Raw genomic sequence first — 26,772 nt, 5'->3', positions numbered from 1 at the left:
ACAGATGTAGGAAACCTGGGTTTCCAACATGGAAGCAGACTACTCTATCTACTATACAAGTTTAAGCTTTCATCTGGTTCTAATTACAGTTATCAGTGATGTGTGTATTATTATGTAGGAACATGGAATTATTTATTTGAATGGACATTTAAACTGGGGCATGGAAACCTTCAGAAATAATAAGAACAGAACTAAATAGTTTTATTGTCAACCTCTCTAGCCAAAACAATTACAGTAGGGCAAGCCAATGAATATTAATGCTGATGTGTACATTAGAGGTTCCATATTTGTTTGGAAAAGGATAAGAGCATTGATGGATTTCTTGTTAGACCACTTATGATGTGCCTAGTATTTTAATAAGCATAAAAAGAGAAACAACAGATCAATAAATTATGTGAAACAGTTATGGCCACTGAGCAGCATCTCCCCAAAACACAAAATCTCTAGCAGAAGTTACGAGATTATCAATATGGCTTTATCCCTATTCTAGGGTGTAGCTATTTCTTTAGCTTAGCATTCTATCCATCATCTTGTCTCAAGAAACCTGGAGGTAATACAGTTGTTGTTTTGACTGGGAAGAGTCCTCCTCCCTCCTTTTGCCATAACTGGTCCATTGTGGCTTAGAGGGGTTTCTGTCTCTACAATACTTGTCAGATTTTGTATCGTCTTATGATGGGTTCGCTTCAGATCACTGATATTTGCTTCATTTTTGATTTCGCCCTCTGTGTGGATTTATGACATTCCACTTGTCACCTTCCTAAATTTGCATTTTGCGAGGTATTTTGGAGGAGGAGAGAAATGGGACATGACAGAGCGAAGGGTAGAGATTTATGCAAGTATTTATTTAAGGTTTGGAAATTTCAGTGAGGGGAAAGAAAATAGTTGTTTTTCTCCAATACAAAAGTGTGGTCCAAGGATGGTAATTTGGGTCTTACATATTCAATGAGCATCTTTGTTGCTGCACATTCATTCACATGTAATGTTCAGTCCATGTACGCAATAGTTCAACTGTGCAAATCAGCAGTGTGCACTCTTACACACAAATATTTGTGTTCAGTGTGATGTGTGAACAAGCCTAATGTCACACACATATGGGGAAAGGAATGTTCAGTGAGCTGACTGTGAACAAGGTGAAACTATCAAGATGAAACCGTTAGGATGGGACATATTGCCTCTAAAAAAATTGACAGAGATCCAAAAGTTCACACAACTACCAACATTTTTTTTATGGTTCTGCTGTTCTTTATGTTCCCTCAAATGCTGGGTCTAAGGATTAGGAGACTCTCCAGAGTGGCATTTGATGCATTAAGAAGGACTGTAGTGGAAAGGGAAGTTAGCATATGCAAGGGAGATGGGGGTCAGTCTCAGCAATTTATGTGGCAGGAGATAAGCGTACTTGTCAGTATTAATACAGCATTCATTTCAGCCAGCTGATTTATTCTATTCATATATAGGATTCTTGCTTTGTGACCTACTGTTGTTCTCATGATGCAGCATAGATTATGAAATGCCTACATGGGTAGCAGGGAAGATGCTGATACTGGGCCACCTGTGTGACTTTCCAGCAAATGCTTCTCTCCTTTTCTCATCTTTGCGAACAGCTTTCAAATGAAACTTCATGGGAAGGGAGGGAAGACTATTTTGGTGTGTGACTCCCTTTCTGCCACCTGAGGAACGACAGAGCTGTCAGCCCCTGATAATCGCCAGTAACCTGTGTTTATCTACATTACCTGGTCAATTTGAGAAAGGTCATTTTGGGTTTACTACAAGCCATTTTTCATTTGGCTTTATTGTTTCAGCATTGATCTGAGTCACTCATTCCAGGCAGATCCTTGTTGCACAAGGTCTTCCCGGTCTACCTGTTCTTTATGTGTGAATAGAGCAGGGAAGATGGAGAACAAGGAAAAGAGGGGGTGTCCTCTACCTCCAGCAGCGAGTATATTTGCTGGCGGCAAAATTGTTTGTACCCAGATGTACACTTAATCAAGATTTGCATGGTTTCTCTTTTCTTGATTGGAAGCATAGCAATCTAGGCCCTGCAGGAGCTTGCTCCATGATGACAGTAGGGCACAGAGCACATGGCAGAGTTTCAGAATGTATGCAAGATGCTCCTCTGGTCCTTTCTTGTAGAATGGAAGCACAGCCTGTTTTGGTGCTTTGCATGGTACCCACCAACACACCTTCTGGGTGCAGCTTTCCTTTATGAATTCCATCAGATTGAGGAGGGGATAAGGATGAGGAGAGGCCAATGATGGAATCTTACCCCACATCTTAAGGGCCATCAGCATAGCCCTTTCTCTCTAGTGGTGAGACATGATTGTACTCACAAAACTTTATAATAAGGGCTTCTATGACTTTTCAAAGGAAAGTGGGGCAAAGCTACAATGCACTTACTTATTTACAATGCACTTACAAAGCTACAATGCATTTACTAATACAGTGGTACCTCGGGTTACGAACTTAATTCGTTCCGGAGGTCCATTCTTAACCTGAAACCATTCCTAACCTGAGGCGCACTTTCACTAATTGGGCCTCCCACTGCCGCCCACCACCAGCGTGCGATTTCCATTCTCATCCTGAGGCAAAGTTCTCAATCCAAGGTACTACTTCCGGGTTAGCGGAGTTTGTAACCTGAAGCTTTTGTAACCCAAAGCGTTTGTAACCCAAGGTACCACTGTATAAGATGCTGCAGCTAAAAGGCATTGAACTGCTCCTTTAAGTTACATCCATTGTGAGGTATTCTTAATTTTATGCTGGGTGGCCATCCCCCCCAACCTCAATTCAGATATTACAAAGCCAGAATTTATTGCATTAATCAGAGATAAGTAATACTTTCCAGCTTTATTAGTACTGTTTTCTGCCTACAATATCTGCAGATGGTAGGAGAGAGATTAAGTGCTTTTTAGGCACTTCATTTTTTACTAAAAGTTTTGTGTTTGCATACACATGGTAGTATATTGGTAAAGGTTTATTAAAAGTCTGCTGTGTGCTGAATATTGTATAATGATTGTCCATATTTCCACTATGAAATTAGCTGAATATTGTCTGCATTTGCCTATTGAAATTCTCAAATCAGGTTTTTACTTAAATCTGGGTAGTTGTTTATTGTTGTCAGATGTTTACAGAGCATCTGTGAGTTAAGTGATGCAAACTTCAACATACAATTGGATCAGATCCACTTTCTGTTCTGCATCACCCACTGTGATCAATAATGTTGGAAAATATAAGCACTATAGTATATGCTTCAGTGTGTATATACAGCCCCTAGTTAACGACTGTGGAGGAATACTGGTCAAACTGGTGATAGTTTTGTTTATGTATTTATTTTATTTATGTAATTATTACATTTATATACCACCTTTTATCTTCCAAGGACCTCAAGGTGGTGTACATGTTTCTCCTCTTTCCCATTTCACCCTCACAACAACCCTGTGAGGTAGGTTAATCTAAGAGATGGTGGCTGGCCGAAGGCTACCCAGTGAGCTTCATGACTGAGTGGGGAGATCTGAGCCAGAGGTAATAAAATATCTGTGCCACAGTTGATATCCATGGAACTAACACAGCCAAAAAGGCAAACAAAAACTATGTGAGAAGCTGTCTCATTACTCCTTTTTTATACCTGCAGTACCAGACAGTGACCACTGTAGGTGAGGTTTATATACATCTCTAATGGCAGAAAACTACAAAATGTGATTCTTGGGCTTAAATGTACCTGTGTGGAAAAAGAAAACACTATTTTTCACTTTGTTGTGCCGTACACCTAACAAGAAAAACTCCATATGCTGTAATATGGAGTACTTAAATCCATCACTCCAATGATTTATGGTATCTCTTAGGTAATTATTTTATTATGCTTTCATCTAGTTAGAGGTGTATAGCAGAGCAATGCCCAGCAATCTTTTATTCAGTCCAGTAGTTTTAAATGGCAGTAAATAAATTCTTCTGCATTTTGCATAGTTACCAATATCAGCTGTCAATTCTCTGTTCTGGCAATAAATTGTTCCTGAGAAATCACAGTGGCAACAGATCTAAGCTGATCAGCATTGTCTAGGCACAAAACAAAACATCATGCCTCTATGGAACCAAATCCATTTTTGTTTTGTGAATAAACAGTACGCATACACTTTGCACTCCCTCAATTTATGAATCGTTAACACAAACAGCAGATATTGGCAAATTATCCACAGTAAATAGAAGTATGTGACTGGAAGTTTTAGATGGAATAAATATGGTTCTTTAAGCCACTCATATTTTACTGCTAAAAATAGTTTGCTTAAAAATATATACAGTAACTGATGAACCATTATAAATGTACAATGTCGAGGCAGAATGGTTTTAAATAAAAATCAGCTATGGGTTATTTTTAGCTCATTAGGTCAAAAAATTTGAGAGCCACAAGCCTTGAATTTGGACATTATTAAAGTATTTTAATTTTAAAAACAAAACTGGGATCCACTTCTGTACACATTATATTAAAGGGGAAACCTAATGTAAATTGTATTACTCTGTTTTTGCTTATTAAGTGCCAACACTCATCTTGAATTAATTTATTTTTCTCCAGCGGATTCTATTTAAGTAGATTTATGCACTTTTCATTTTTAAAGGAATTCACAAGGGCCAAGGCCTGTCCCCTCTCAAGGGGTGGACCGCTAGCTGGGCAGGTAAGCTCTTTGGTATAGCTACCATGCCTTAGGGTGTCAGACGTGAGCTGCTCTACTCAGAAATCAGGGGCTTCCAGACCCACAAACCTGTTTCAATAGGGGGAAATGTAGCATATCCAACCTGCCTCCAAGTAAAGCTATACATAGGAGGAAAATGGTGCTTCCATTACTGAGCATGTACTTGGTATCAGCAATATGCAAAGGTACAGCAATTTTGTGGTCCCTGTCCAGCCATCTTACAATTGATTGGCAAATGATTTGGGTTTAGTTTGCAATGCATTAAATAAATCAGCAACCTATGTGGGGCAGAGGCATATTTTAAACTGGGTCAAGAAGACTTGCAGTCTTTGAATTTTTAGTTTAACACAAGTATGTTTAAAATTCATCCAGCAGAAGACAACAGGTCTGGAAAGTCAAAGTTTAAATCATGGAGAGTCTGTTGATCAAAGCTTTGCAGGTGCTGTCCATATTTTATACCTATCCATTTTGGTATTTGTACAGCTCAGTGGTAGAGCATCTGCTTGCATGTAGAAGATCCCTGGTTCCATTCGCAGCATCTGGAGTTAGGCCTGGGAGAGACTCCAGCCTGACACCCTGCAGAACCATTGCCCATCCAGTGTAGACAATCTCTTGAGTGCAATATGCAAGACTTCTAGTTGTTCCACACGTCTCTTTCATCAGACTGTGTGATCTTATGAAGAGTAGTGGTAGTTTAGAGAGGTAACTATGGACTTAACCACACTTACTTTTCTTCTGTGCTTTCCAGGCATGGTCCAAGCTTTAAAGTTCTGTGTCTGAGTGCCCCCCCTTCCCCCCTCCAGTTTTCTCCATGAAAACTTACTCTTTAAAGCTTAATCAGAAGAAACAGCAATCCACAAAAAACCCAAATTGACGTTTGCTCTGATTGAGTGCAAAAGAGTGATTTTTTTTTTGCAGGGAAAGCTCCAGGGTAAAAAGTGCAGACCTGAGCCTAGAAAGAGTGGGGCAAAAGGTAAGTGTGGGTAGCTTTATAGCGTGTAGCACATTTTACAAGGGCTGAAAGCACTTCACATCCTTGCAATAGTCTTCAAAGTAGTTCTAATAATAATTCTGCTTGGGGGCTTCCTAGAGGCATCTGGCTGCCCATGGTGAGAACAGGCTTCTGGACTGGATGGGCCTTTGGCCTGACTCAGCAGGCCCATTCTTACAGTGTTCAAAAGAACAGTCCTCCCAGTGCAGGGAAATAAAGAAATACTGGGCTGGTTCAGACAAAAAGCTGAATCATACTCTAGTGTTATGAGAATGAGCCTAGGGAAGCCTCAGACTCATCTGCTTCCTTTCTCCCTCTCTGGTGCAGCTAAAAAAAGGCCGTGGGAATGTTTATTCTGTTTTAGATTACGGCAATCACAGCTTGCTGTTTCTTTGAACCCAACAAACAGTGGTCAAGCTTAACTACAATTTGTTGTAAGAATCCCATGATCCTGGATCGCTGGCCATACTGGCTGGGGCTGATGGGAGTTGGAGTCCAACAACATCTGTCAGGCAGGCTGAAAAGAAGCTGGTTTGTTTCAACAAACTATAGTTAAGGTTAACCACAGTTTTTGCTGCAGACATCTTGCTAAACCCTGATTAATCTAAAATGGAAGATGAAGCTTCCAATCTCTTTCACGTGGCCATATGGCAGGAGGTTCATACCCATTGAAATATACTCAGAGTCGCAAAGTGATTTCATGCTCTTTATTCAGCTCATAGTGGTGAGGAGGAATGAATGTCCCCTCAAAGTATCTGCTTTATATACATTATTTACACAATGGGCTGCACATGATTGGCTAATTCCGGAATTCTACTGTAAGCCAATCAGGTTGTGGATTCACTTCAATCTGGAGCATGACTGGGTGGTTCCTGCCAACCAATCATACTGCTGCATTGTTCTAGGACCAATCAGACTGCTGCATTCTGAATCCTATTGTTCTAGGACCAATCAGACTGCTGCCTTTTGGATCCTATTGTTCTAGGACCAATCAGACTGCTGCAGTTTGGATCCTATTTGACTCAGTACATAACACCCCTCCCCTCTAAGTTCCAGTCCTGCCCGGGAGGTCGCATTCATAGTCCTCAAGGTACGCTGGCGGCCTACGTGTGCGTTGCGGCCTGGGGTGTTCCCTGGTCCGGGGTTCAGGTTCTGGCTCGTGTTCCAAGGATGCTGGCTGTGATGGGGCTGTTTGGTCTGGCGCAACCGGCTCGCTCAGTCGTGGTTCTGGTTCCGGTGTCCTTTCAGCCTCACGGGTCCTCTCTGTATTTACTTATTCTGCCTCTCCTGCTGGCCCCTGCTGCTCTATGGGCCTCACTGCCCCACTGTTCCCTTGGGACTCCTCTGACCTGTCCTCCTCCTCCTGGTTTTCTCCCGGGAATCGTCGGCGTATCTGGTCGCAGTGGCGGCGCCAGCATTGCCCCCCATCTGTTAGCACCTCGTACGACACGGGGCCAGTGACCCTGGTGACTGTGGCGGGTACCCATGCAGGGCCTGCCCCAAAATTCTTTGCGTACACTGGGTCCTGGGCCTCGAAGGTCCGGGGGTTCCTGCCTTCCCCCACCACTACCTCATCCTGAGCTCTATCGGGGTGAAGGCGGTCCAATCTGATTGCAAGGCGCCGACCCATTAGTAGTTCAGCGGGGCTCCTGCCAGTTGTTGAGCTGGGGGTGCTGTGCTGTGCTAGAAGGAATGTGGCAAGGCGGTACTCCCAATCCCCTTGCGTCATGCGGCGAAGGGTTTCCTTGGTGGTCCGCACCATGCGTTCTGCTTGGCCATTGGTGGCAGGGTGGAATGGCGCCGAACGGATGTGGCGGATGGCGTTCTGCGCTGTGAAGGTTTGGAATTCTCCTGACGTAAATGCAGTCCCGTTGTCTGAGACGAGAGTGTCAGGGAGCCCGTGGGTAGCAAACAGCCTGCGTAGTACCCGGATGGCTGCGGACGTAGAAGTGGACGGTACCAGTGCGACTTCCAGCCATTTGGTGTAGGAGTCCACCACTATGAAGAATGTTTTCCCCTGAAAGGGGCCAGCGAAGTCCACATGCAGTCGTGACCATGGTGCTCGGGCGGACTCCCAGGACTGGACTGGGGCCCTTGGGGGATCTGGGCGGGATTCTTGGCAGGCCTGGCAGTGTTTGACCCAGGCCTCTATCTCTCCGTCAATCCCCGGCCACCACACATAACTCCTGGCAAGGGCCTTCATTCTTACTACCCCAGGGTGTGTCTCGTGTAGGGCTGTGAGGACCCTTTTTCGGAGGGGCTGGGGAACAACGACCCTGCTTCCCCATAACAGGCACCCCTTGTGGGCCGACAGTTCATGTTTGCGGGTTGTGTAGCCGGCGAATTCTGGCCCGGGGCTGCTGCTGGGCCATCCCCTCCACACCCAGTCCAGGACCCGGGAGATGACCCTATCTTTCTTGGAATGGTGTGCAACTTCTTGTGCCTGAATGGGGCGGTCAGGAAGCAGCTCCAGGCTCATAACCTCTTGTGCAGGTGCTGGGTCAGGGCCTGTTTCCGGTAGTGGCAGCCTGCTGAGGGCGTCCGCATGGCCCATCGCCTTCCCAGGGCGGTGAATCAGTGCATACTGGTAGCTGGTAAGGAAAATTGACCACCTGAGGACGCGAGGAGACAGCACTTGGGGGGTCTGCTTTTCGGGGGCAAACAAGCCAAGCAACGGTTTGTGGTCAGTCACCACGGTGAAGGGCCGCCCGTACAAGAAATCATGGAATTTTTTAACTCCCTTCACGATTGCCAGACCCTCCTTGTCAATTTGTGAGTAGTTCCGCTCAGTTGCGTTGAGTGTCTGGGAAAAGTATGCCACCGGTACCTCTCTTCCATCTGGGAGTTGGTGTCCCAGGACAGCGCCAATGCCATAGGGTGAGGCGTCGCATGCTAGCACCACCGGCAGCCTCTCGTCGAAGTGTGCCAAGACCGAGTTTGAGACAAGCAAGTCCTTGACTGCCTGGAATGCGGCCTCCTGGCGCTGGCCCCACACCCAAGGGGCCCGCTTGTCCAGGAGTCTGTGTAGGGGCTCCGCTACCGCCGCCTTGTGGGGAAGGAAGGAATGGTAAAAGTTCAATAGTCCCAAGAAGGCCTGAAGTTCAGTCTTGTTCTTGGGCGCTGGGGCATCACAAATGGCCCGTACCTTGTCCCCAGTCGGGTGGACCCCTTCTGCGTCCACCATAAATCCCAGAAAGTCCACCTGGGGCACTCCTAGTAGACATTTTTCCCGCTTCACCTTGAGACCTGCTGTCTGGAAACGGTGCAGAACGGTGCGGAGGCGGTCCTCAAACTCCTCTGGTGTGGGCCCGGCAATCAACACATCATCGAAGAAGGGGGTGACGCCAGGAATCCCTTTAAGGAGAGAGTCCATTAGATTCTGGAATATGCCTGGTGCCACGCTGACACCGAATTGCAGCCGCTTTACCCTGAATGCTCCTCTGTGCATCACAATCGTCTGTGCCTCTGCTGTGGCCTCATCTACTGGCAGCTGTTGATATGCTTGGGCCAAGTCCAGCTTGCCAAAAATTTTCGACCCAGCCAGGGTGGCAAGGACATGGCTGACCACTGGCACTGGGTATGCATGGGCCGTGAGGGCCTTGTTTATAGTACATTTGTAGTCTGCGCAGATGCGGACTGAACCATTAGGCTTGACAGGTGTGACGATTGGGGTTTCCCAGGGGGCATTAGGCACCGGTTCCAGCACTCCTTGCTCCATGAGCCGGTCCAATTCCTCATCTATACGGGGTTTCAGGGCGAACGGGACCCGGCGGGCCTTGAGCCTGACCGGTCGTACTGCGGGGTCAAGCTGTAGAGCAATGGGGGGGCCCGTATACTGTCCCAATTTCCCATCGAAAACCCCCGGAAATTCCTTGCATATGGCGTCCACGTCCACTTGTAAGCTAGTGTGGTTCACCCCGGTGACAGCTAGCCCCAGTGGTCCAAACCATGACAATCCCAGTAGGCTAATGTAGGGGCCCTTGACCACAAGTAAGTCCAGTTGCCGCGTCCGCCCTCGGTATTGCACCCTGAAGGTCCCCACCCCCATTGTGGGGACCTTACGTTTCTGGAAGTCCCGGAGGGTGAATGGGGCCGGCCTGAGTTTGGGACCCCCAGTAGGACACAGTTTCCTTAAGGTCCTTGCCGAGATTATGGATAGAGTTGAACCCGTGTCAAGCTCCATGCGGCATGGGGCCCCCTCTATCTGTACCTCTACATAAATTTTTTCTACGTTGGGGTGGGGCAACTGGTATACCTGGAAGTCCGTGAGCTCCGTCGAGTTGCCTTGGTGCGTTGGGCCCCGGGACCTGGGGTTCTTGGATTGGTCATCTGATGCCTGGCATCGGGTGGGCCGAGCCCGACACACCCGGGCGATGTGTCCCACTTTTCTGCACTGCCTGCACTCTGCGTTGCGGAAACGGCAGGTCCTCCTCTCGTGACTTTCTCCACAGCTTGCGCAGTTCCCTCCTTCTCGTCGAGGCAGCTGTGGTATGTGGGCTGCTTGAGTGCGCTGCTGTACTCGGTGCACCTCCTCCCTGTCAGATCCTGAGTCGTCGGTGAGGTCTTCGTGGTGGACCCTCGGTTGGGATGGCTGGCTCGGCCGTGCCTCTTGCGTCGACCTCTCGGCAGCTTCCGTTGCCAGGGCCTCCTCCAGAGCGACCTGGAACGTTAGGTTCTTCTTAGCGTAGAGGCGTCGTTGCAGCTTCTCATCCCTCAGGCCACCGACGAGGCGGTCACGAAGCATGTTCTCCAGCTCTGAGAAGTTGCAGAACCGGGCGGCTTGGCGGAGAGAGGTCACAAACCCAGTTATGGTTTCCCCAGGGGCTTGCCGCTTTGCATAGAAGGCATTTCGACGAGCTACCACTGAGGGCTGTGGCGAAAAGTGCCCCTTCAGCTGTTCCATTATTGTTTTGTATGGAACAGTAGCAACGTCTTCAGGCGCAAGGAGAGCCCGGGCGATTTCAAATGTCTCCTCTCCGCAAACGCTGAAGAATATTGCCCTCTTCTTGGCGTCTTCTTCATCGGTGACCCCTTTGGCTTCTAGGAGGAAGGTGAAACGGGAGGCGTACGCTTCCCAGTCTCCGGATGCTGGGTTGAACGGCGAGAAGCTGCTGTCGGTTGCCATTCTGAGTTCCTTGTGTCCCGGAGCTGAAGCCTGGATACACGGTGCGAGGCAGCGGTGCGGCAGGTGGCGGTGCTGCGGTGCTGTGTGTGGCAGTCAGCTCAGCGGGATCCCACCTTCGTCGCCAGTGAAATATACTCAGAGTCGCAAAGTGATTTCATGCTCTTTATTCAGCTCATAGTGGTGAGGAGGAATGAATGTCCCCTCAAAGTATCTGCTTTATATACATTATTTACACAATGGGCTGCACATGATTGGCTAATTCCGGAATTCTACTGTAAGCCAATCAGGTTGTGGATTCACTTCAATCTGGAGCATGACTGGGTGGTTCCTGCCAACCAATCATACTGCTGCATTGTTCTAGGACCAATCAGACTGCTGCATTCTGAATCCTATTGTTCTAGGACCAATCAGACTGCTGCCTTTTGGATCCTATTGTTCTAGGACCAATCAGACTGCTGCAGTTTGGATCCTATTTGACTCAGTACATAACACCCATCAACTGTCCCAATTTTAGCAGGACACTCCCAGATTTACAGAAACCATCCTGACTCTTGATTTGACCTGGGAATGTCATGCTTTTGCCCTCCAGTGTCACAGCCACTGATCTCAGGGAGGAGGATGAACTGACACTTGTCCTGAGCCTCTCCATGGCAGCTGGCTGAAGTAGAGAGGATTTCACAGCACATCCCGAGGCTGGGACTCCCCTCAGGCGGCAGCGACTGCGACCCCACTGCAGCTCAAGCACAGTCCCCTCCCTCTTTCCTCTCACCCACCTGCTGCACGCTTCCTCATGGGTAAGCAGGCAGAGCAGTCATGGGAGGGGTGAAGGGAAAGGAGGGACCTGGTGTGTGCATGCGCACTCACATGTGCTCCCACCCCGAGGTGATAGCAGCAGCTGTGGCAAGCTGGGCAAAGCTCACTTATAGACAAGTCGAGTCAAAAACTGCCTTCCCTTCCCTCTGGAGTGTGTGAGCTCCTTGACAGTGCTTTCTTGACTGCATCTGTTGTCGTCATGATCATCAGACCCAAGTGGTGGAAGGGGCTGTGTTGGTGCTGAGTGAGAATTGCAGGAAGGGCTGGGTGTTGTTTTCTTTCCCTCTACCACCTCCAGTTTAAGTGTGAGAGTTTGGTTTCTACATGGTTCTTCTTTGTGAGTGGAGGAATCGGTGGCTCAGCTTTTGGTCACGCATGTCTGGGTGGGAACGATAGAAGCCTGGGGGTTGCTTTGCAGCCCAAGCTATCTCTGTACCCTCATTGAATGCATTTCCATCTCCTCACCCTTGTTGCATGCCGCTGCGTTCCCCCCCCCCCACCTCTGGGTGTGAGGGGATGGCAGTGGCTTAGGTGGAAAGCAGCTGAAGTGTCAAGAAGGGAGAGGAGAGTGGTGGCAGGAAACCTAGTGCTGCTCCAGAAAGACAGTCAGATTGAGTCCTTCCTGACCAACACCTCCTGTTGTGGTTTTGTTTTCATTGGGGGGGGGGGTCTGTTCTGTCATCATTCCCCCCATTCTCTTGCTCTCATAGGTTTGGTGTAGGGAAATAATAAGTGCCCCCCACTTCTTTCCCACACATACCTTCTTCTTTTTTTTAATAGATTTTATTAAAGTTTTAAAGGTTACAGAAAGAAAAATAGAAAAAGTTAAACAAACAAAGCACACACACACACAAAAACACAAATCCAACCTTTACATAACTTTCTTTCCTTTGCTTATTTTCTTGACCTCCTCACACCTCCCTTTTTTGTATTCTAGTTCAATTAAATATTTCAGCAAATCCTTTCCATCTTTGTTTTTATCCTAAAAATTTATCTTGATATACTATAATTTTACATTCTCCTCTTTCACTAATTACCAATCCATTTTTACTTAATCCTTTATAACATTTCTGCTAAAACCACATAGCTTCATTCCAACATCCTTCTAACATTCCTTAATTTTACAATGTTTCTGTAGATAAACTTTAAATTTTTTCCAATCTTCTTCCACCGACTCTTCTCCCTGGTTTTGGATTCTGCCAGTCATTTCCGCCAGTTCCATGTAGTCCATCACCTTCATCTGCCATTCTTCCTGGGTGGGTAAATCTTGTGTCTTCCAATACTTTGCAATAAGTATTCTTGCTGCTGTTGTGGCATACATAAAGAAAGGTCTATCCTTCTTTAACACCAGTTGGCCGACCATGCCCAGGAGAAAGGCCTCTGGTTTCTTCAGAAAGGTATATTTAAATACCTTTTTCATTTCATTTCCTTGGCCCACGCATACCTTCTGTCAGATGTTGCTCTTGGATCCTCTACCTCTAGCCTGCATGGGGGAATGTTTTCTGCCTCTCTTCCCCTCCCCTGAACACGCTTCAACCTGACTTGATAACAACAACACAATGCAGAGTGCTTAAGTTCTTGTTACACAGGGGGGGGGTGTAGAGGCTCTGTCTTTCCTCATCCCTTCAGGGTGTGACTAAGCAAAATCATCATGCATAATGAGCACCCCGATTTTAATTGGCAGCATGTTGGAGGGTATGGAGCATGGGTAGGAAAACTAAGGCCCGCGGGCCAGATCCGGCCCAATCGCCTTCTAAATCCGACATTTTTTACATGAGTAGAATGTGTCCTTTTATTTAAAATGCATCTCTGGGTTATTTGTGGGGCATAGGAATTCATTCATCCCCCCCCCAAAAAAAAATAGTCTGGCCCCCACAAGGTCTGAGGGACAGTGGACCAGCCCCCTGCTGAAAAAGTTTGCTGGCCCCTGGTATGGAGTCTTAGAATGCTAACTATGGCTTAGCAGTTTGTGTGTACCAGGCCAAGGGCACGTCTAAGGCTGTCTATTCAAATCTCACTGCACTGAGATTTGAAGTGGGAGGACATATTGGCTATCCCTTCACACTGACATGGTGGGATTGAACTAATGAGTGGAAATCCTGAATAATGACCACCACCACCACCACCCCAGTCCTCCCCCTGCATATACACTCTTGCAGCCAAAACTGACAAGTGGGGAGAACTCCAGGTATAGCACACAGGGGGAAGATAGGGGTTTTGTTCCATCTGGTAAGCTGAAATGTTTGCCTGAGGGAACCCTTTGCTTTAGTGCAACATTGATTCCACCCACAGAAAATATAACCCCCCCTGCCTCTCTGTAGCATTATTCCTGGCCGTTGGGATAACCCAACAGATACTCTTCAACAGCTGTTGAAGGGTGGTTGGAATATGTTTTTCTTTTCTTTTTTTCTTTTTTAGTATTTTGCCATTATACTGAGGAATTCCCCAGGGAGAATTACATGTGGGAATACATAACCTGAGAATTCCTTTTTAATTGGAATGTATTCAGAAGCAGGAGTGAACAGTGACCTGCTTGGACATGTTTATCCTTTCAGTTCAGTTAGTTTAGCAAAGCACAGGGTGAATCAAAGCGACTATCAGAATTGCCCTGTTTTCTTCATCCTTCATATTAATAATTTGGGTTTTGGGGGTTTTCACTCAAGCTGTACTCAGGATAATATCCTACTGATTATTATTATTATTTATTTTTTTGCTGTAGCAGAATATGGAAGGAGGAAAAACAGAAAGAAAAAGCAGATTCTCATTTTTACTGCAGCAATCTGCAGCTTAAAATTAAGGCCCATCCTGCCATCTAGTGATGAAATATATATATATATATATATATATATATATATATATATATATATACCAGCCAGTTGTGGGTGTGACTAAAACACCTATTGAGAGGAAATTTAGAAAAACAACGTGAAGTAACAGCAAATGATGCTGAACGCTCTGTGCTGTTTCACTTGGTGTGACAGAACTGTGCTAGGAAATATGGAAAAAAGGAATAATGCATTAAAAAGTGTCAAGCTTCCTGGGTCTTAAAATGAAGCTTATCTATAGAAGCAAAGCACCTTTTCTGGTTTCAGCATTAATCGTCTAATACAGCTCTTCATACTGATTATTTGCAGATCTCTCCAGACAGGCAATTTTGCATTTTGGCTCGGGAAATTTTCATATGTGCTGGTATGGGCACCCATATCAAGGAGGCAGCAGTAATTTTTATACAGGTTTTTATCTTCCCACCCCACCCCTGGCAATCACACCAATTAGGTGTATCACAGCACAGCAGTGTTTTGGCTGAAACCAGGAGTGGCGCAGAGCCCTGAAACTTATCCACAATCCAGAGAAGTACATAGATACATCCATGGGGAATCCCCATTCTTCTTCGTTCCTCAACCCTTGTGCCATTTTCAATGTGCTTTTGGGAAAATTTGATATATTTTGTATACGGCACCTCAGTGCTAAACCTGTTGGCCATGATCCAGCTCCAGTCATATGTAACTAGTAGTACATAATGTCAAGTAGCTCTGGAAGAGTACACCATAGAGCAAATTAGTGGGCCAGCCCATTTAGTTTCATCGTGATGTTGTACCAATAGGGGAACCTTTGAACTTTTATCTTCAGCACTACAGCATAGCGCTACAAAGCTGTGTTTTCATCAACCTAGTGCCCTACAGATGTTTTGAGCTGCATTTTCAATCAGCCCCAAACAGCCCAGTGAATCCTTACCTACAGAATGGAGATTCAGCAGCCTGGCATTCACTGTTACTGTTTACATTATTTTTTTAATGGTGCATTAAAGTCCAGGAGGAGCCCTATGGTTGCATGCCTTCTCTCCAACACACACATATTACAATGTAGGCATTACACCTCAATGCATCTTTAGACTGTGGTTGTATGCCCACTGCCTTACCTATAAAGTCACTGGAGATCAAATATGGATTAAGTCATTGTGTTTGGTCTATTATGAAGTTCTGTAAGCACAGGGCATTTCTTGTTGCTATATACCGTATTTTTCGCCCCATAAGGTGCACCGGCCCATAGGACGCACCTAGTTTTTTGGGGGGGAAATAAAGAAAAAAAATTATTCCCTCCCCCAGGCACGGGGCTGGGGCGGGAAGCTGTCCCCCGAGCTTGTGGGGCTGGTGGCGGGGAGAAGCAGGCTTCTCCCACCGCCAGCCTTCTAACCAAGTTGGGGGACAGCGGGAAAGACACGCTGTGCCTCTCCCGCTGTCCCCTGAGCTTGTGGGGCTGGCGGTGGGGCTCACCTGAAGCCTGGAGAGCGAGAGGGGTCAGTGCACACTGACCCCTCTCGCTCTCCAGGCTTCAGCGAAAGCCTGCATTCGCCCCATAGGACACACACACATTTCCCCTTCATTTTTGGAGGAGAAAAGGTGCGTCCTATAGGGCGAAAAATACGGTATATTGTTTGGGTAAATAATCTCCCCTCAGGTGTGCACACATTTTTCCATATCGTTGGTAGCACTACATTGCTGGGTACCAAACTGTAATCCTACTCAGCTGCTATCCCATGACATGAAGACATTTGTTACCATTTAGAAGCCATATTGAATTGAGTTCTGCCTTGCTCTCTGGCCCCTGTGTGACAAAGTCCTCAGAGGTGGTTTTTGGGCAACACAACCAATTTCCATGCACAGAGCACAGAGCTGAGGGGGCATCTTTCTGCCTCCTTCCAAAAGCCTAGTAAAGTCTTGTAAGGTGTAAGGTCTCTGATGGGGTCCTTGAGTCCTCCTCTCTCCTTTCCAAAGTCTTATTAGTGCTTACCCAGCTTTGGGAAGGAGGTGGGAGGGCTCTAGGACCCTGCCAGAGTTCTCACACCTCCTCCCCAAAGCCTAGAGCCTCACTTACCCTGATTTGGGAAGGCAGTATGAGGGCTGGGTAGGGGCATCCAATTTTGGCCTTGCACGGGGTGCCACATTGCCAGTGTCCACCCCTGAAGATCTGAACCTCCTATTAGTTCTATTATTCACACTGTCCAGTGCAATCAAGCTAGATAATCACCTAATATCTTGAATTTGCAATCCCATGAACACATATGAGATAGTAAGTTCCATTTAACTCAGTAGGACCTGTATGGACTGTGATGTTAGAAGATCTACTATCTTTGGGGTTTGTTCAGCATATCTAAACAAGAACTTTAAAAGGTGAGGAAAATGAGGAGAAATAACCTTGTCTTCCATCCAAAGTGAAGGGGATCAGGCACAGAGGGATAGGCAAGAAAGGAAGCAGTGACAACAGGGGTGGTGATAAGGAGAAAGATGGATGCCACCCACAGAGCAGGGAACCACTGAGACCATCATTCTCAGGGGCCCCTCAGTAGCCTGGATCCCGCACAAGCTGATGGGCCTCAAATGGGTAGAAGTTTCACACTTTTTTATTAATTGGAACGTGTATATATATATATATATATATATATATATTTAACCCCGTAGTTACAGTATCTGTTTAATTCCAACTTTTAACTGTAACTCCCAGTGAACTTTCTAATAATTGTAGTAATGCTACTACTAGTAGTAATGATCATAATTTTAAAAAATATTGTTTCTGCACCAGGAAATGCAAACCATCGAGTAAAATTAAGATTAGATTTAGCATTGGGGGGAGGAATGGGTTGAATATTAAACATTGAATTTCGTAGGCATTTTTAGAATTCATGTAAAATGTATCAGAAAATTCACAAATTTATTTTATTAATAAGGTTTTTAAAATATTCGCTGTAAGATGCAAAATGTGCAGCTATTCTTAGCGTGGATAATTATTACTATTTAAATAAAAAATAAAATTGAACCATGAATATTTAGAGACTTGTACCATTTTGGAAAAATGAAAACCTTTCAAGTATTAAGAGAGAGAACTCAAAATTTCTTAGGAGTGTGGGACCTGTCACTGGGTTTATAGCAAGCCCTCCGCTCACAGAAGGGTGTCATTTGTGAGCACTGGCACAGCAAGGTGTGAGTTATATGCACAACCACCACAATTTGACCACTGCAGCCTTTATTCAAACTATCTTTGCCTTGCATATAACTTTCACATCGAGACTCCAGATTTCATCCATCAATACACAGGCAAATGGAACCTGACTGTGAGCCCAATAGTGACCACTCAGCTCTCACTCTCTTCCGATGCATTTGCATGGAGGTTGTCATATATACAAAACAGCTCATAGAAAGGAGCAGGGCTTTCTTTCAGCCGGAACTTGCCGGAACTCAGTTCTGGCATATCTCAGGGGGGCCTCATTGCTGTTCCATGATAACAGTGAATCCTGGCACCTCCTTTTCTAGAAAAATAGCACTGGGAAGGAGCTTGGAAAAGGGGCTGTTGCAATGTGGGATTTCACATTATTAAGGACTAATGATGTCTGCTACAGTGATCTCAACCAACACAGTGGCCTGCTCATTCCTGAGGCACTTCCCACCATGAGTGTGATTGAGGCCTACTTGTGTGTGCTGTAGGGAACTCATCTGTACATCTTGAATTTGGCGTCCTGGTGCTTATTGTGATGGCTTACCTGCCTCTGTTACTGATATAAACACACTGTGATGTTGCATGGCTGTAGGTGTCCAGGCACCCAGTCATAAGCATTTATGTACAGGCATAGCAAATCTTAGGCTCAAGCTGTTAGAGGTTAAGTGATTTGCCAAAGGCAGTGAAGAAAATTATCAGCAGAGCTGGGTTTTATTTCAAGCAGCATCTCACGATTCCCACATGGGAGTTTTTAACATAGATTTTCCCCTATTAAAATCAAAGAGAGTTCTGTTTTAGAATCAACAGCAGGGGGAAAAAGCCTTGGGCCTTCCACACGCTTTGTTAATAACGATGAGAGTTTTCTGAAGCAATGAAAGTAACAGACACAGCTGCCATTGCATCCAGCTTATCACTGAGCATTTTATGGGCCACTTCATTATGTGACATTGTCTCTGTTCTCATGAAGATATGCTTACCAGTCCATCAGGCTGAATGATGAGCAGGGAAGGTATTGATCTCCACAGGAAACACTAGCTTCTGTCATAGAACAACAACACTTAACTCAGTGGTGGTAGTTCTCTGGTGTGGTTTGCACTGATTTAAAATATTCTGAGTAAAATGTCTCCAGTCTAAATAACTGATTTTTGTCCTGCAACTGATTTTTAGCATGTGTCAAAATACTGATATGTTTCTATTTCCTATTTAAACAAGCCTCTGGTTTAAAACTCTCTCCAGACACAGAATTAAGCCTAATTATAATTTTTTATCTAGCCTAGCAAACTAAGTTGGTGTTAATTGCCATGGTCTGAAGTTTTACCAGTGCCCTCTCCAGGTGGTTTTTTTTTATTATTTTTGTTATTTTTTGACAAACATATTGCATGAGATAGTATGTAATTTTTTCAGAAATGTCTGCACACAAGCTTTCATAAACCTTTATTCTGTCTTTAGAATTTGGAATGATGGGAGATCATACAATTAAAAGTCAGCGACCTCGATCTGTTCATGAGAAAAGGGTCCCTCAGGAACAAGCTGATGCTGCTAAATTTATGGCACAAACTGGTAATACATTAGTTACATTTTTTCTACTTACTGTGTTTAATTTTAGAAAAGCCACTGCATGTCTCCATAATCTTTTGCTGCATATTTGTCAGTTTTCTAAGCTGATACTTTTTTTAAGCCATTTCTTCTTATTTTTATTTTTGCCACCAGTTAAAGTCCATAAATAAAGTAGCTGAAAATTAGACAGATTGTTTATAAACAAACAGTGTCAAATGTGAATACTGTCAAATTTGTCCTCCTTTAAATATAAAGCAATATCTTTTTAATATAATAATGATGCTTAATGTAAACATTTAAGGAAAAGCACACAAAACAACAACACAGCTTCTTAGAAGGAAATTAAGTGTAGCCCCTATTAAGGACACATATGCCTGTTTCATAAATAAGATGCCTAGATACTCACAGAGTAGTCTCGGGGCCATATCTGTGCCCCTGGGAGTGCCTTTCCTCTCCCCACACAAGGTGCCAATTAGCATGCACAATAATAATAAAGAGGTACTGATATATGGACCCATGAGACTTGTTAGCACTTCTCCTGGGTGGGAGCAGAGTTGGCCCATTCCCTTGATTCCTCCTCAAAGTGACTGGATAGTTACTCAATGGGAAATCAGAAAACCAGAAGTAATATACTAAAGGAAAATAAAAGAACCTCAGTGTTCAACTTATAAGATGTTCTTTGTAATGCTCCTTTAACAAGGCCCTGATTATCCAATTCTGTTGACTTGAAAATAAAAACCTGCACTTACCGTACAAACCTGTATATGCTTACTCAGAAGTAAATATGAATGGGTGGAACAAAAAGTTCCACTACCTTATTCCCAGATGAGTGAGTGTTAGGCATTGAGTGCAGCTCTCATAGGTACTTCAAAGTGTACTAGTGCATTGCATCTCAGAAGGGGATCCCAGTCATTGTCTTAGGCTGTGCATACATATTTGCACATGGCTATATCTGGATCAGATGCCAGAAAGTTTGCTAAACCAGTTAAAGCACTTGAAAACTAGCAAATGAACCTGGCCAAATAGATCAATGCAAATAAAAAGTTATGCACATTGGTCGCTAAATGAAATTATTTACTCATAGAAGCTACACTGAAAAAGAGAAGACCAGTGTTGTTTCAGCAAGCTCGGTGCCATTTTTCTTTTGAATGAAGCTTTCTCTCCATAATTATTTATCAACTAGGATCACAATCCTTAAACCACTTACTCCACACTGGAGTGGGATTCTTCAGGGGTAAATTACAGCTATTAGTACACATGCTTCTTTATCATTAGGCCACAAACGCCCAACCACTTATTCCATGTAATTCCATGAAATAAGTGTATGTGTGATGGAGTAAATTGTATTCAGAATGCAATCAAGGAATAGATTGTACCTGTTACGACAGTGTTTTGTAAGATTTAGCAAAATCTAACATCTTAATATGGAGGCCTTCATTGTATCTAAGGAGTAGGTGACACCTTATAAGCTTCTAAGCTCCAGCTATTGTGTGGTAGGTCATATGATAATCATATCTCCTCCCACCCTTGATATCCATTGCTGGGTAATTGATGTAATCAGTGGTCCCTTGTGGGGTGACTGATTATAGAAGTTGCACAAGTTCAAGTTATCAAGTGATACCTTATAGTTATCACCCAAATAGCACAGTTTCTGAACTTACCATCCATTGATTGTGCTAAATGGCACACTGTGTTTCCTGAAATGTCTTGTTCTGTACAAGATATTAAGCATGAACCCACCAATCCCCTCACCCACATTTCCCCCCAACCATAGTGCTTATAGACCCACATTAGTAAATTAGCTATGATTCTATTATGGTGCATCCTGATTTTTCAAAGTATAGGTATAGCACGCCACTATACTTCTAGAGTAGGAACACTCAAAACACTCTAGCAAAATTAAGCAGAAGACTCTTATCATGAACATCACTATCTGGAAAACTTCACCTTTAAGGGGAGCTGCTTCAGTATGGTAGAATCCTACACTGCGGGGGCATGACTGTGAATAATGTGGCCACATGGGCTGGGCTGACCATTTGCATATTTCCCCATGGAATTGACATGCTCTCTCACAGTGTTCTGATTCCATGGGAAAGACCCATGTGATCAGCCCCACATAAGTGGTTTTGTACTATTCACATGTGCCCATGCAATGAGGTATCATATCACCTTGAAACAGCTCCCATGTTTTACGTGTGTGTGTGTGTGTGTGTGTGTGTAAGGATGTTAACTGAACATGGGAACAAGAGGCTGTGACCTGATACAGCACCACAAACATCTGATATAAATCACTCTCAAAAGAGGTATACATAAGGGGGCTCTCTGGATCATACCTTGAAACCCAGTTATAATGCCTAGAAAATATAAGTATGATTCAGTCAAAGTTAAGCTCTGTTAAGTCCCACTGGTTTTAAACTAAGGGTGCGCTTTAAAATCTTCAGAGGAAATCAAGGGGCATAAGAGGATTTAACTTTGGTTTAATCAGTGGCCCATGTACAGCTGTAAATTATACATAGAATTCCAAAAGATATTTAGTCACATATCTCTTCCAGCAGCACTGGACTTTATTGACAATTCCAGCAGGTTTATTATATCAGCTTCTTCTGACCCATGCGCTTTTAGTCTGCTTCTTAGTCCCAAAGAATTACCATAGAACTGTGCCATAGTCTGCTGTAGCTCCTCTTATATATATAGATATATATGCAGTTTTGCTTTAGCATATACTTCAGTGCACTTACTTTGGTCCTTAGAAAACAGTACCCTCTATCCATTGTAAAAATATGAAGAGGTGATGATTATGAGGCAAATCCTCACTTGAAAACGCTTGCATAATACCGAGGAAACAGTGGTCCACTTTGCATGCCATGCTAAGCCAAACTATGGCTTGCTAAGAACAAACAAGTGTGTGGATATCCAAAGCAAAAATCACAGGCACTTCACATCTTCCTTGATCCTCATGTTGCAGTGCTACCTGGCACTAAACTATGTTTTGGATCAGTGCTGCATATAACTCCAAACTAATGGTTTATGTAGCTCCTCTCCCAAACAATGAGATGTAACCAAGGTTTCCTCTTGGTTTACCACTTTTGATGTCTTGGGGAGGACAGCCCATGAGGCTTCATGTAATGCTAAGCCAAACCATGGCTTACCTATTGGTAGTGTAGCAGCAACAGGACCAGGGGAGGAGTGAAGTGGCCACAATTTTTGCTCTGGGTACTCACAATTTTGCTCGTTCTTACCAAGCCATAGTTTGGTTAAGTGTTATATGTAAACTGGGCCATTCTGTAGCTTGCATACTGCAGAATAATTTATTTTACAAAATACTGTGCGCTTTTTTCAACATAGTTACTAATATCCATCTCTTACTTTTTTTTTCATCCTGGTTTTCTTTTCCTTTTCCTTTTTGGTACTGATCATTGCGTATGTGGTTCACTGTGCAGCTTTTCTTTTCTCTTGGTTAAATTAATGTTGTATCTCCTTCAGTAGAATCATTAGGATCTTCTAACATGCATCATAGATTTACCTGTACGCATTCAGAAATTAATAAGCCTGATAAAAAATGACTTTTGGATGTGGAATTCATTTGTTTCTGTGACTCAAGATTATTCCTGGTTTATTTTCTTTTTATGTAAAGACAAATTAATAAAAAAAGAGTCTAGAAATAAAATCCTGGTTGCATGTCATGCCATACAATTATTTCTGCAAAATGGTCGAAATTGTTCAGAATAATGGATTTGTTCTCTCCTTGAACTCGTCCTTGCCCCCTGCAAAAACAAAAAACAAAAACAAAATTACTAAAAATTGGGGGGGGTGGAATGTGTGTGTGCTAGGGAGTGGCAGATTGTGTGTGTCTGATAGCAGGCAATACAACATGTCCAAACATTTCGGGGTGAAATTATGCTGCATTCATGTGCTCATTTATCACTCTGATGCTCGCACAGAACTTTTGCCCCTGCAGACTGTCCCCCTCACTTCACTAGAACATGGAGAGCTAGTTTTGTACATGCATCATTTGCCCCCTTCCATTGAAAGGCGCAGGGAAACCTTTGTAGGATGAGGAGATCTATATATAAGCAGTGAAACAAATCTTTATAAGCATATCTAAAGACAAGATGACATGATCTCTGCTCCTGCAGAGATGTGGATTAATTTTGGCTTATTGTAAAACTGTCATCGTCTTGCATCTCCATGCATCTTATTTCTCTTTCAAAGTATGATCAGCAGGATGGAGGTGGGTGGGAAATACGTTGCCGAATCATGACTAAACTAGGCAGCTGAGTGCATGGTGAAGGAAGGAGACGGTTATCATATATCACAGCAAGCACACAGCTTATTGCAAGCAGGGCATCGTGGTCATTGGTCCTAACAGCACAAGACTGCAGCATGACTGTCTGTTCCTTTCCAACCACAAGTTGTGCATTCCTCCAGATTGTCCTCTCTTTAGGCATAATGGATTGCAGAATTATAATGCAGGTAAGTGTTAAATGGATTCATGAGCTGCTCCAGTCAATAACTCATGCTTTTGCAACCCTTTTAAAATTAATTTTTAATATTTTTTTATGGCCTAAATCACCCTTAGTGCTTTGAGGGAAAGTAACAATGCTTTAAGGACCGAGCCCATGAGAAAGTAAAACCATACTGCTACGTAAAACATCCCTTGTATCCTAATTTAGTACAAGGCATTAAATGTCAATTCAGAGGTCTCTGGCCCACACCTACATGCCTGCAAGCAGATTTTCCCATCCTCTTTCAAAGGAAGCAAAGAGAATTCAAAATCCTTGTTCGTGTTGGAGTTTCATTTGCATGTTGTTCCCAGACTCTCAAGGAACCATTGTAGCAAGACGAGGCACTTGTCTGGCAAGATTGTGTAGAGTTGAGGGAATGAAGCAAAGCAAGGAAAAGGTATTTAAAACAACATCATCTCCCATTCATTTCAGTCGACATGAAGCATAGGCAGTGGTTCAGTCTATAGAAAAAATTGAACCCCATGCACATCGGTGGAGCGTGCATATGCCCACCCCATTCTGCCCCCATTTTCAGGCCACTTCCCGGTCAGCAGTGACGAGTGTGTGTTTGATCGGATATCAGTCAGAGACACGTAAAATGCTCACTGCCTGTGTTGGAATTAGTTACATAAATATTCACTTGTTTGCAGCTTAAATGTGCATATAGAAATTTGAGATAAATTACTACATTTAGATTTGTCCGTAGGGTAATCAGATGCAAAGGAGGACAAAGGTCCAAGGCATTTGATACTTGTGATAGGGAAAGAGAAAGAGATTTGATTCAGTTTGCATTTATAGGCGCACTTCACAATTTCCAAAACAATGAGCAACCAAAATGCAGCCATTCTTCAAAATTCACACTTGTCTGAATTTTGCAATGCAGTTCTCCAGCCAACTAATGCGTATGTATAACATATACCAAAACTGTGAATAAAAATAGTGAAAATAACATAAAAGCACATTATATTGGTGTAAAATGCTTTGCAAAAACATGTATGTTAGGCAAAATTCCATACATATGTGTTCATTAGGAGAAGTTTGCTGATGAATTTTCATTATGCTTTTTTAAACTGATGCAGAAGCTGAACTTCAATGTAGAACTGGGAGAAACCAAAATTGACAGGTTCTCTCATCCCTACTTATGAGGAAGAAATTGAGGTTAGGTGAAGCTTGCCTTGAACATTTGTCCTCCTCTGCATTTCAAACAACCTGCTCAGCAGTGCTTGTCACTGCCAATAATAAAAAATGCAATACCTAGTCATAATACATGTGTTCTGTCTTTTGATTATCAAATCACAGAGACCCACACAACACTGAAAATGAAAATTTCTTTCTTACTTACTTCGCCAAACCTTTATTAGGCATTACAAATATAGGCCATCATAAAACATCCATATATAATTTTGAAAAAATATATACAAAAACAACCATGTAAAATATGTCATAATGAGGATTTTCATTGGAATTTATTCCCACTAAATAGTGCCATTCACCACTCTAAGAGATACTATTGTCAATTTCAATAATAATGAAAATTTCAATAATAAGGAAGTACTATTAAGAATAAGAAAACACTATTATTACTGAATATTTAGATTTTAACGCTAGTACACTGTCAGTAGGTCATTGTGGGATAAATGATCATTTGCATTCAGTGTATAGATTTAATTTACATAATGAGGAACAAATTGAGCACAGCTTTGACTATGGGTTCCATTTTGGCCTTTCCTTTAAGCAACCTTGACAAAAGCAAAAGCAAATGTCAGGCATGTAGGAAATTAAATAAAATTTAAAAGCCTTACTTAGGAGTGTACAAGACTGTTACTGCAGCAAGATCTTTACCATGTTTTAAACAGGTCCCAGAGTATTGAATCCAGAGGAAGTTGGCCATGCTTTAGTCCCATTGAAATAAATGGGAGAAGTCTGTAATGGATAATTTGTCATGACCTATTCTAATTATTATTTTTAAGTGCTCCATTGATTTCAATTGATGGCTTAAATAAAATCTTAATGCTTTAAACTTGATTGTAAGTCACCTACAGAATGTTTTGTGTTAGGCAACTAGCTAACTAAACATAACTGATTTCCTCTGGATCCAAACTTTAGTCAGTATTATTAGGGCTGCAAGACAAATATCCCTTTCATATACTTTATGTATATAGGGTGGGTTAAGTAAATACGCTCAAGGCCTTCCATTTCACAGAGGAAGTGAGAATATTATTGTTGTTATTACTATTATTATTATTTGCTTATTTATTTATCCCCTACCTTTTTCCCTGACTCAAATGACTCAAGGCGGCTTACATATAAAAATGAGGAAAAACCCAGCAACCATTTAAAAAAAAAAAACCAAAGGAAAACTATATACATACATAAAATCTATTAAAGCAAATGAGTCTTATGTTCCCTGTAACCAAATGGTCAGCAATCTGGCTGCAGCTCTTTGAGTCATTTTAAGTTTCGGAGCACATTTCAAAAGCAGCACCATGTAGAGTGCGTTACAGTAATCCAAATGGGATGCAACTAAGATGTGTGCCGTTGCAGCCAAATCAGACATCTCAAGGACTAGGTGCAGCTGATGCACTAGCTTCAACTGTACAAATGCAGAAGCCTGAGCATCCATGCTCAAGGTTGAGTCCAGGAGCACACCTAAACTGTCAGCCTGTATCTGTGTTAGCCCATCCAGCACAGCCTGAATCCCTATTCCCTGTGCTGCCTTCCAACTGACCAAGAGCACCTCTGTTTTGTCTGGATTAAGTTTTAATTTCTTCCCCCTTAATTAATTTGAAATGTGGGAAATCAATATTTTTGTAACAGAGGCAATAAGAAAAATCGAACTTGTTCTTCCCAGTGTTTATCTAGTGCTTTGTGTAACTGTAAGAAGAAGAAGCCATTCTTTATTTAGAAAGCACAAACTAGGGTGAAGAAGTTTCATACTTTAAACTTTTGGAGCTTTTTCCAGTAGAAAAAGAAATGATAGATTAAAAAAGAAAAGTACGTTACAACCTTCAAGTTTTTTTATTTAAAAAATGGAGGGTGGTTGGGTTTTTTTTGCTGTCATCCCTCCACTTTCATTTTGATGTGATAATTATAATTCATGTGCATTCATTT

At 43.3% G+C, this 26,772-nt stretch overlaps 1 protein-coding gene across 5 annotated transcripts in view; it reads left to right on the top strand.

Moving 5' to 3' along the window:
- ADGRB3 (adhesion G protein-coupled receptor B3) overlaps positions 1 to 26,772 on the top strand; it is a 458,204-nt gene that overhangs the window by 147,404 nt on the left and 284,028 nt on the right. For 4 of the 5 annotated variants that reach the window (XM_079970372.1, XM_079970371.1, XM_079970374.1 and 1 more), the window contains exon 3: positions 19,049 to 19,159. The exons of the other annotated variant lie outside the window; for it this stretch is intronic. In XM_079970372.1, the coding sequence (XP_079826498.1) occupies positions 19,049 to 19,159 (111 nt within the window). The remainder of the gene's footprint in view (positions 1 to 19,048; positions 19,160 to 26,772) is intronic. 5 annotated transcript variants of the gene reach the window in all.

Source organism: Podarcis cretensis, assembly GCF_951804945.1.
Source record: "Podarcis cretensis genome assembly, chromosome: 3".
In the NCBI taxonomy this organism is placed as follows: domain Eukaryota; kingdom Metazoa; phylum Chordata; class Lepidosauria; order Squamata; family Lacertidae; genus Podarcis; species Podarcis cretensis.
This window is presented reverse-complemented; position numbering and strand designations above follow the sequence as displayed.